We start from the raw sequence: 11,286 nt of genomic DNA, 5'->3' as shown, positions 1-11,286 counted from the left end.
TATTTGCATACTGAACGCTGATTGGCTGTTTACTAGCGGTAAAGGGGGTTAGAGGTTGAGCTGCACTGGCTGCAGATATACAGAGGATCCCTGCCTGCTCAGCGCGGTGCGCAGAAGAACTTCAGTGACATGTTCCACTATTTGTGAGAAGTTTGATTTGAGGGGGCAAAACATTCGTCTGAGGGGGCATTGTCCCCTCTTGCCCCAGCGATGGTTGGTTAGCTCAGTGGTTCCCAAACTTTTTCTCCTGAAGTGTGGAAGCCCCTACTGTTTCAAATTGACAAAGGAATAACAGAGAGTTGGCCATTCTAAGGTAAAAACCCAGCGCATTCAGCGTTCATGTTTTGTTTATTTTTCTTCATCCAGACGGCTTTCCCGTCCCCCCTGCAATGGCACGGCGCCACCACTAGGGGGGCGCGCCCCACAGTTTGGGAACCTTAATAGTCTTAATAGTTTCCTCCTGGAATTGGAGGCTAGTTGAATAAATTGATGATTAAATTACCTGAATTCATTCAAATCTGACAAATTATTGTCTGAAATAGTCTATCACAGATAGGGATTATTTACTTGAATCTTGAAAAACTTCAACTCAACTTCAATTAAAAAGTTTAATTTAAAAAATTACGTAAAATTAGGGTAAATATCTGCTTTATTTTTTTTTTGCAAAATGAAAAATGTAACGCCAAATGCAAAATTAGGTTGGGGAAAATTTGTGTAGGGCTGTTTAAAATGATCTGATTCTAAATTCCCTTTTTGTTATCTGTATAAAAAAAACAAAATTATATTATCGCCTTTTTATTATCTTATCTCTTTTCATACTTTAGCTCTAAAAAAAAAGTTTCGTGTATGATGATGTAATTATACTTTGTGGCCGCTAGAGGTCAGGACTAACCATGTCTCTACCTGAGCAACATATTTATTAGTGTTTTGTAATGTTTTTTAAAAGTGAATGAGGAACGTTGTTCCAGATTTTCAACAGTAAAAGTTAAATTATTTCAGAAAAAATTTGCTGCCATATTCTGTGTGAAGATCCGGCTGATCTTTCCCACAACGATGCAGTTATCTATGCAAAAGGAGCCCCAACCAGGTGCTGTAGGAATAAAATTAATATACTTTTCACAAACCTGACGTTTTAGTTCAACATATCCTGTTTTTATTGATTTTATATAAAATTATTATTTTTGTTAGACATTGAATTTAGGATTTTTATTCTCTGGAATCATCAAATCTACAAGAAAGGAAACTGTAAAAATATTAAAACTATCTATTCAGGCTGTTTGTACACTTCTCGTTTCCGTATTGAATTGTGCAACAATAACAGCAACAAACGAGAGACGTGCAATATATGCACACACACACTAGGAGGAGTGCGTGATCAGAGTTAGGTATAATTACATTTATTCAATTGCATTTAATTGAGTTACCTTTTTTCGGAAAAAAATGTACATTTAGGAGTATTTTTACTACATTACTTTTGGCTTTCACTTGAATAATTTCTTACAAAGTATCTTTTCTCTGATTTGAGTAAATTTTCTGGGCTCTCTACCAACTGAATGAAAAAACATTTTGCCAAAAATTCACAAAAACTACACACCTGCAGCTTTTGTTAAAGTTTATTAAGTTTTTTATTGAAAGAAACTCATTTGGAAAAATTTTCTTTTGCCTGATTTTATTTTTTATTACTTCTATGAATTATTGTAATTTTCATCCTTAAAATACCAAAATTTCCATTTATTTTTCAGTGTGATTATGTAATTTTTAAATATTAAATTAATTACTCAGTACTTTCTACTAGTACTTTCTTGCACGGCTACATTTTACTTGAGTATGTTGAAGTACTGCTACTCTATCTTGAGTTAAATCTTGGTGCTCTGCCACCTCAGTGCGTTAATTCAAAGCCATTAACTCAAAGGAAAAGCAGAAAAGCGACAGATCAGCCAGAGCCCACCCAGGGGGCGTGGCCAGCGGGAGACTTTGGTTCCAGGAAATTGCAGCGGAGTGAGAGCTCTGTCCGTGCCTCCGCCCTGCTCGGTGCTTCCCCAGGTGAGGCAGCTGCTGGACGGACACAGGAATGCGACCAAGCCTTGAACATGGACTGACATGACGTTAGCAGAAGCTGGCCGAGGTTTGAGGGTTTTCTGACAGCCCGGCGGACTCCAACTCATCCGGCCAGGTGAGGCCGGCGGCTCCACCTGCAGGACCTGCGGCTCGGTTCGGCTTAGTTCTGCTGAGGACTATCACTCCTCAAGATGCCGGTGGATCAGATCAGCGTCACGGACTTCGTCGCGGAGACCAATGAGGACTACAAAGCTCCGACCACGTCCAGCTTCACCACCCGGATGTCCCACTGCAGGAACACCGTGGGAGCTCTGGAGGAGGTGGGCGCACTCACACACCACCGCTCAGCCGCAGCAGGTCCACGGTACAAGCGAAGTCCAGTCAGAGCTGAAAGGGTTTAGTCGTGTTAGTGTCGGTCCACTTCCTGCTCTGAAACAGCTGACTGGAACCCGAGAAGCTGTTTGTTTGGCCTGCAGCCTGAAACATTTGGTGACCGTCTCTCTCCTCTCCGCGTTTCCACGCAGCAGTCTCGTGTTTTTCGTGTTTAAAAAGGGGAACAGAAAGCAGCACTTCCTCCTGCTGAAGCTGCAGTTGATTCGCAGCATTTTGTAACAGCCTGTTTGTGAAGTTTTGCAACTCGGTGATGATGAGGCTGGTTTTGTTGAGGAAGCGAAGGTCAGAGGATGCAGATTTAAAACTGGGGTTTCCTGGATGCGCCACAAATCCTGTTGGGATGTTTTCTCTTTTTACCATTTTACACACAAACACCGTCATTTAGAGTGTTTACTCAAGAGTAAAAATTTTATATTTATACATTTAATAATTAAAAAGTACATCACCAGATGGAAAATATAAAGTTAAGTGAAAATTTCGGTATTTTAAAGACAAAAATGACAAATCAGGCAAAAATATATCTTTTTTCCAAATCAGTTTCTTTCAATATAAAACTTATGAAACTTTTACAAAACCTGCAGATGTGTGTCTGTCTGGTGAATTTTGATTAAAAGATGTTTGTTTTTCATTCAGGGAGTAGAAAATTCACTCAAATGAGAGTTTAGATACTTCATAATAACATTGCTCAAATAAAAGTAAAAAGTAAAGCGTAACAGTAATTAAAAAAATGTAGTTGAGTAAATGTAGGTAGTTACTACTCAGCTCTGCACTTGGATTATCTGAAAACATTGTTTCCACTTGTTTTGGTTCTGATTCCAGATTATTCTGATTAAATGAGGCAGATTAGACCCAGTAATAAGATGTTAATAATCTGCTGTTGGTCCATAAAGCTGCTTGGTGCTCAGGTCTCTAGAGATTTGTTTACTCTGTTTTCAGAACCAGAACCAAACAAGATGAGGCAGTTTTTTAGTTTCTGTGCCAGTCAGATCTGGAACAAACTCCCTGAAATGTGCAGAAACTGTTGGCTCCTTTACATCAGAGCTGAAAACAAACTGAAGAATTACTTTCTTCTGATTTAATGTAAAGCAGTTCAGACTGCCGTCTGGGCTGCAGACTTTGAAATCACCTTGAATGTGCATTCTTGACTGTGACGTTGTTGTCCTGAAATGTGGTGAATGTTTCACGCCACTCGTTCCTCTGAGTCCATAAATCTTAGAAACGACTTTGTGACTCTTTTCAGTCTGACAGATGCAGGTGACTTTGTTTCTCACTTGTTTTTCTCTTGGTCGGGCCATCATGTTCTGTTTTTGAGGTATTTTAACCTGTTTCATGTAGACGGACACGGACCCGTCTGGCTTTAATCAGACTCTGGTTCGTTCAGAAAGTCCGGTTCGGTTGGGGAGGTATGAATGCGTAATCGAACCAAAAAAGGGAACTCTGGTCCACTTACAAACCTCAGTCTTTGTTCGGCTGAAGTGAACTCTGGTTCAGTTTGAATGCATATGTGAACGCCTCGCGGCCTGGAGTACAGAGCAGGGCATTGTGGGTAAACACAACCAAAGCAAACCCACTAGCCGAGCGCTAACGGGAGAAATGCTTCGCCGTCTTTTACCAAGGACAAAAGACAAATCTTAAAACTCAATTTTTATCTTATTTTTATTTAAAAGGAAACAGTGTCTTCTTTAGAGGTTTTTCTGCTGCTTCCTTCAGTGGTTCTTGGTGCAGCGCCCCCACAGGCGAGGAGGGGAACATGTTGCTCAAAGGGTTTGGCTGGTTTGACAGCAAAAATGCAACAAATGTTGAAACTTTGATCGCCAATTTAACTGAGTTTATTGGACTATCAGAAGGGGAAACGCCATCAAGACGAGACACAATATTTTAATGAGATGAGAAAACTACAAATAAACAAACAGTAAATGTTGCATAGTTTAACATTTACTGCTCAGCTATGAAACATTTATCGTTCCTACCGGAAACCCGAAATGCTGCAAACCAATAATTTAAGGGTAGTTGTGGCTACGCCTGTCACGATGACACATTTTGCTGAGCGATTAATTGATTTATCGTTTATCGTGACAGACCTAGTTGTGGCATCATCAGGCCTCATGCTGACCACAACTGGCACAAACACCAGAGATCCCAATGAGAAATACTGTGATGTTGTAATATTTTGAGATCTTTGTTGCAGCGCCGCTTTCCTGCAGCTTTTAGGTGTTTTTCTGCTTCTGCACGTCTGAATCAAACAGTTCAGTTTAATTAGTAGGATGATGTGGACTGGAACTGCCACTTTGCTTGTTTTTGACTTACTTTGGGAGAATCTCTAAAGCTAATTTTGTCTGTTTTGCTTTTGGACTTGAAGCCTTTAGTAGCTCTTTTGTTTGTCTGTTACAGCTTTGCAGTCCATTTCCCTGAATCATTTTGTGTGTATCTTTGTTGTAGCCTTTTTAGGCAACGTGTCGACTCTGAGCAACTCTTTCAAAGTCGTCTACTTCTGCTTACAGACACTTTCTCCTCCTTTTGTCACCTTATTTATTCAGAGAGACAAAAGCAGCTCAACCATGACTCATTTTACTTCTTATAACAGGGTCAGTTTGCACAAGGTGTTTTATGTTTTGTAGTATTCATCTTGATTTTGTTTTGCATCTTTTTATACGATCTATAACTTCTTTCAGTTTACTAGCAGCATTTTCTTTGATGCCATGTTGTTTCTTGCATGCAGTTCTGGTCTCTTTGGATCCAGATTTGGGTGAAAACTAGTCACCTGCTGCTGCTGGTTGTGTTTTATTTCTTAGAGTCTGTCAGTCAGACGAGTAAAATGTGTCTTAAAAGAAGGATTCTTCAGAGTTTCCTCATTTGTCTTAAAGGAAACTGGTCTAAAAAGAGCTACAACAATGAAGAGAAACCAATTGTATAGAAAGAGACAGTAAAATGCAAATTTTAAACAAATAAAGAGGAAATGTATGGCCAAAATAAACGGATAAAATGACCTTCGACCTTCATGGAGAAGATGCAGTAAATGGAAATGTTTTCAGCTTTCATGCTGCTAGCATGTTGGCTAATACCTCAAATGTCAATAACTTGTATTCTTCATGCTGGTGTAATAATCTACAGTCTCAAGGCATCAGCTGTTCGGTATTTCCCAAAGAGCTAAAGGTCGCAGAGTGATGGAAACACAAATGAGAAATGGAGGAAAGAATAAATTAGGCAGACATGTCAAGTTATTTTATCATCATAACATTTATCTTTAATATCACTCAGGCCCAGTTGGACGGTCCAAACTGAAGTGAAACCAAGATTTAGGCCCAATTACCTTAAAGATCAAAAACAAAATTTTAGTAAACCTGCTGTTTGTAGAATAAGAGGAGAGGCCTGTGGTTATGTGGAGAGACGAAGGAAAATAAAGCAGTGCATCATCTGCATGTGGTGTAATAACAGCTGAAATGCTGCAGGATCTGAATCTGTTGCACATGAAATGTTTCATAAAATCTTTAGGAAATGACATAAAATTTAGATTTCAGCTTTTTCACACATATTTAAAAGAATGATTAATCAGAACACTGACCTACCTGCAGAAGTAACCAGACAGGCTGACAGTGGAGTCATGTTGGTTTCTTTTCTGTTTACTCATCTGCTCTGGGCGTGTTGTAGTGTTTGCAAAGCTTCACAATAGCTCAAATCAAAGTTCTGCTCACAGTATCAACATTTGCAATATTCCCATCACAGAAACTCCTCAATTATTAGCTATGAAGAAATCCACTTCTCCAGGCACTAGACTGCCTGGACCTGTTCCCAGTTTGGTGATTTATGTATTCCTGCCTGACTGTTTCACAAAGCATTCCAGATCTGATGCAGCTTCACCTTCATGAAGCGTTTAGGAACCGAAGGACTTTCACCAAAACAAACGGTATGAAGTTGGTCAGACAAACCAGTAACTTTAAATTTGATTCATTAAATATTTCCAATGTTTACATCAGTGAAAAAGCAAATGTGAGTGAGTAAAAGCCACAGGACCAGGCATTGTTTTCTCCTGTTGCATGTTGGGATATCTCTGCTGAAGTCGGATCAAGTCCCAACACGATGAGCCCGACTTTGATCCTCCCTCTTGCTGCAGATTATACGTCTCTCTGCTGAACGTCTCCACATTTTAATCGTCTTTCTCCCATAATTTCCATCCAGTCTCTCCGTTTGTTTCTTCTCTTCAGCCTCAGTCCTGTCACAGCTTGTCTGCTCGAAGTGATCTGAGTAACTCCAACTCATCGACGACTCATTCATTTTCAGACGCATGGATTTTCCTCAGTAGGATTTGAGGTTGTTCTTATGTCACCGTTTAGCTCCAACAGACTGGGAAAGGATCTGGATTGGAAAACGAATGAGAGGATTAGGAAATAAAAACACAATGATCAGCGTTCCGTCCGTCACTTCCTGTTCGTCAGGATGCGACAGATGAGACTGAAAGCTGTCGCTTTAGATCTCTTTGAACAGAACAAGATGTTTTTCTTTTTTTAAATGCTAAATGAGCATCTAATTGTCTAATTGTCCTCCTAGTCTGTTACTGGTGGTTTATGAAGAATTCGCTTTAGCATCTTTTACTTGTGTTGGTTTAGTCAAGTCAGTTTTAATGTCTTGATTAAAAATGTTTGTAGGTCTGAGTTTAGCTTGGCAATAGATCAAACATAATATATATATATATATATATTGCGATAGACACATGATCAATATCAATAGACAATGCATCCGAGAGAATATTCAATCAGAACCGCACAGCATTCTGGGAAATGTAGGCAAAGGAAGGACTTCAGACACTCAACCTCTCACAGCTAGCTAAGCTAGGCTAGTAGCACCATCTAACTCTCTCACTCATTCTTCGGTTACCTAGAAACTCACTCATTCTTCGGTTACCTAGCAACTCACTCATTCTTCGGTTACCTAGCAACAGCCTGCTGAGTAACTTGCGCAGCAGCAGTTTCAGGTTTTGCCACCTTTCCTTGAGAAGAAACTGGATACAACAGGAAAGTCGCTCCACCAGTTTCGCAATATTTTAGATATTTAAAACAAAAAACTAATCAATAATTATCAATATGAATTGACATGAAACCACTTTAGCGTGATACTTTTTGTAGCCATACCGTCCAGCTTTAGGTTGATAACGCATTACTGTGGGTTTGCCTTAAAATAAAATACCTTTTGATTTATTGATCTTAGACAAATGAATCTGGATCTGAACTCCTTAATCTGTTGGGCTTCACTGTAAAAACTGGAGCGTTTCCAGATTTCTGGGTTTGAAACCTTCAGTTTTCCAGATGGAGCCGAAGCAGACTCTGCTCGCCGTCTCCAGCCGCACAGCGACTGAGTTTCTGGACTTTCTGCATGTTTCACGCCGTGAGTCACTGAGCTGTGACTCACGGCTGCAGCTGGAAACCAGACCAAACTCCACATTAAAGGTGCGCAGCTTGGGCCCAGTCATGTGACTAATGCAGTAAAACCAGCAGAACACATTTCTACTTCGTTCTTCTACTTCTTCTTCAAATAGTAATTTTGTCACTTGGCAGCAGCTTAATGCCATTAGCCATGAAATACTTTGTGAAAACAACCAGGTGGAGTTCAAAACAGAGAGACTTTGAACATGGAGGGTTAGAAATTTGTGTAAAAACACAAAAGCGTTCCAGAGTTGGGAAGTGGTTACATTTACTGGTGTAACTTTTTGGAAAAACTTCACCTTCTGTTTGATTTTGTTACATACTGCAGCTTTAAATCCGAGCTAGCAGCTGCCGGCCATCCCTCCCCAAACTCAACATTTACACTCGCTTGTGAACGTAGCTGCAATCAGATGCACAGCTATGCAACCATATATCTTTGAAAAGCAGAAGTGGAGCCTCCTGCAGAACCAACAAGAAAGTAGCAAGTGGTTTTTGGATAGTAAGGCGATAACAAAGCAGCCATTGTGCAGCGGTAAAACCGGCTGACCAAACATGCTGGAGCTCGGCTGTGGTTGCTAGGGAACAGGCGTTGAGGTTTTTGAAATGGGTCATTTTCCAGACACCAAACATATAAATGTATTGCCAAAAACCAGGTGGGTGGAGTTTTTTTTAGAAGCAGTAGAGACACAAATGGAGGAACAAAAGCCTTCAGCATGTGAATTTTGCATACCTGCAGGTGAACTATTGTTGCTTTCCTACAATCTCCAATCATTCGGCCCAATCTCCTCTGACCTCTGACCTCAACGATGCATATTAAAATCCTCTTTTCCTCTGTTCTGATGTCCAGTAAGTCATCTTTGATGCAGCTGAAGGTCTAAATGCATTAAGCTGCTGTCACGTTTGTCTGGTTTGCCCTTTGTGGCGACAAGTGTTTGTGCGGATGCATCTAATAAAGTTGTTTGGTCTGTTGCACAGCTTTCCTGTTGAGTAACGTGTGAAGGAACGTCTATTTTTGACCGGCAGCAGCTCAGCGTCTTCCTGTTGAGAAAAAGTTTGTGTCATAAAAACCTGCGTGTTGCAGATATGGACTGAATGCAGCCTCACGTCTCTGGAGCCGCAAACAAACGAGTGAACTGAGAGAAGCTTCGTGGTCAACGTGTCGCTCTCTCAGCTTGAACTTCCTTTTTCCTTTTATAGCATCAAGTCGGCTTTTTCTCTGCTGACAGACAAACTTCGCTTATAACCGACTAATTAAGAGCCGCTGCCGTCAAAACGAGAAGCAGGAACTGCAGATTTAGCTCTGCTGCTTTGACATTTGTGGTAAATTTGCCGAAATTTTCTGCTGATCTTTCAGTGTTGTCAATTTTTATTTTTTAGCTTTTTATTATTTTCCTGGATTTTCACCATTTTGCGTCTCTTGCGGTCATTTTCATCGGTTTTCTCCACCTTCATTGATATTTTCCCGTCTCGGACGCAGCAGAACCGTTTCAGTGGGATGTTGAAGTTACACAGTAAAACTTTAACAGCAATTTAGTTTATTTAGCCAAATTGAGAGAGAAAAATAGGGGTTAAGTTTTCATGACTACAAATTGGAAATAAAATGATTTTTTTCTTTGACGGACAACAAAAAAACTCTAGCGCCACCTCTGCTCCAAACTACGAACATGTCGCCCCCTCTTCGGTTCATATTTTAACTTCTATGCTAAATATTTAGCTTGTAACATTTAGTTTGGAGCTAAATATTTAGATCTTAAGTTAACATTTTGTTAGTTTCAGCCTAAATATTTAAATTCTGATTATTTAGTCTGTAAGCTAAATATTTRGCTTCAAACTACATATTTTGTAACAAGCTAGCAGTAAGTGAAGTTGCATATTAGCTAAATATTTAGATCTTAAGTTAACATTTTGTTAGCTTGAGCGTAAATATTTAGATTCTGATTATTTAGTCTGTAAGCTAAATATTTAGCTTCAAGCTAAATATTTAGCTTCAAACTACATGTTTTGTAACAAGCTAACAGTAAGTGAAGTTGCATATTAGCTAAATATTTAGATATTAAGTTAACATTTTGTTAGCTTGAGCCTAAATATTTAAATTCTAATTATTTAGTCTGTAAGCTAAGTATTTAGCTCCAAACTACATGTTTTGTAACAAGCTAGCAGTAAGTGAAGTTGCATATTAGATAAATATTTAGAGCTAACTGAACATTTAGCTAGAAGCTAAATGTTCAGTTAGCAAACTGTGATATTTATAAATGAATGAATAACATAGGACTGAAAAATGAAGCTGCTTTTTTCTCTCAGGCTAAATAATCCAAATTGTTGTTAAGTTTTAACGGTAACTTTATAATCGGCGCCTCGTTTTGGTCCAGAAACGGATCATGAGATGTTTATTCGGCTCTTCAGTGAAGTCGGTTGTTTTGTTGTAAATGCCAAGAATCTTGTTTGCTTGTGTAGAAGTTCAGGACCAGCGTTGACCTGTGACCCCGTTGTGTTTCCTCCAGGCTCTGGACCTGGACAGATCCGTCCTGTCTAAGATCAAGAAGTCGGTGAAGGCCATCAACCACTCCGGCCTCAGTGAGTAAACTTTCCTCCTTTGGCTCATTATGATGGATGGAAGATGGCTGAACTTCATCCTTTTCAACTCCTCTGGGGTGTAGGGTCAAAGGTCATGTTTTATTTGAGCCATTAAGGTGCTAACGACCTGCATTTGGAGGCGTTTGCTTTGTTTTTATTCTCCTGAAAGATGAAATGTCTTGAAAAGCTGAATCCCATTTTTGTCGACTCGGCAGGAAATGTGGGCGAAAAGAAACGGCTTCATTAAAAACCCAAAAATATGTAAATTTAATGCCAAAGATGCCATTTAGACTTTTTTTAAAATTTCTTTCTGTCTTTTGGATTTTATCTCTTTTTATTTATTTCTCACATTTAGTTTTCTTGTGATTTATTTAAATAAATTTTGCAAATATTTTAGGCCTCAACACTTTTTGTGCCAAAAATTTAAAAGAACAAAAAAACAGAATTTCTTTCAATTAGAAATGAAAGATTTTGTTAAATTTTCTTGTTAATTTTAATAATTAATATAAAAATTTTCATATAAATAAACTTATTACTATTATAATTTCTGTATTTATTTTATTGATTTTATTTACCTTTAGAAATATTTTTTCTGCCAGAAATGCTCAAAAGCTTTTTTTTAAATTAGTTTTTATTGTTACTGTTATGATTTATTTATAAAATTATTTAATTTATGTTTATTTATTCGCCCTTTAGACAGAGATTATTTCTTTGTGACAGAATATTTGAAGATCCAGTTTTGTTTTTTGTTATTAGGGGCATGCCATAGCAATGCATAAGGAGAGCAGTACTGACTTGCGAAGCAAGTCAGTACTGCCTCCATGCATTGCATGGCAGGCACCTA

At 38.8% G+C, this 11,286-nt stretch overlaps 1 protein-coding gene across 1 annotated transcript in view; it reads left to right on the top strand.

Annotated features, from left to right (window-relative positions):
• The first annotated feature begins 1,803 nt into the window (after positions 1–1,803).
• asap2b (ArfGAP with SH3 domain, ankyrin repeat and PH domain 2b) overlaps positions 1,804–11,286 on the top strand; it is a 31,909-nt gene continuing 22,426 nt past the window's right edge. The window contains exons 1-2 of the mRNA XM_008397115.2: positions 1,804–2,378; positions 10,370–10,442. Of these exons, the coding sequence (XP_008395337.1) occupies positions 2,250–2,378; positions 10,370–10,442 (202 nt within the window). The 5' untranslated portion in view covers positions 1,804–2,249. The remainder of the gene's footprint in view (positions 2,379–10,369; positions 10,443–11,286) is intronic.

This window comes from Poecilia reticulata, linkage group LG21 (genome assembly GCF_000633615.1).
Source record: "Poecilia reticulata strain Guanapo linkage group LG21, Guppy_female_1.0+MT, whole genome shotgun sequence".
Classification (NCBI taxonomy): Eukaryota; Metazoa; Chordata; class Actinopteri; order Cyprinodontiformes; family Poeciliidae; genus Poecilia; species Poecilia reticulata.
This window is presented reverse-complemented; position numbering and strand designations above follow the sequence as displayed.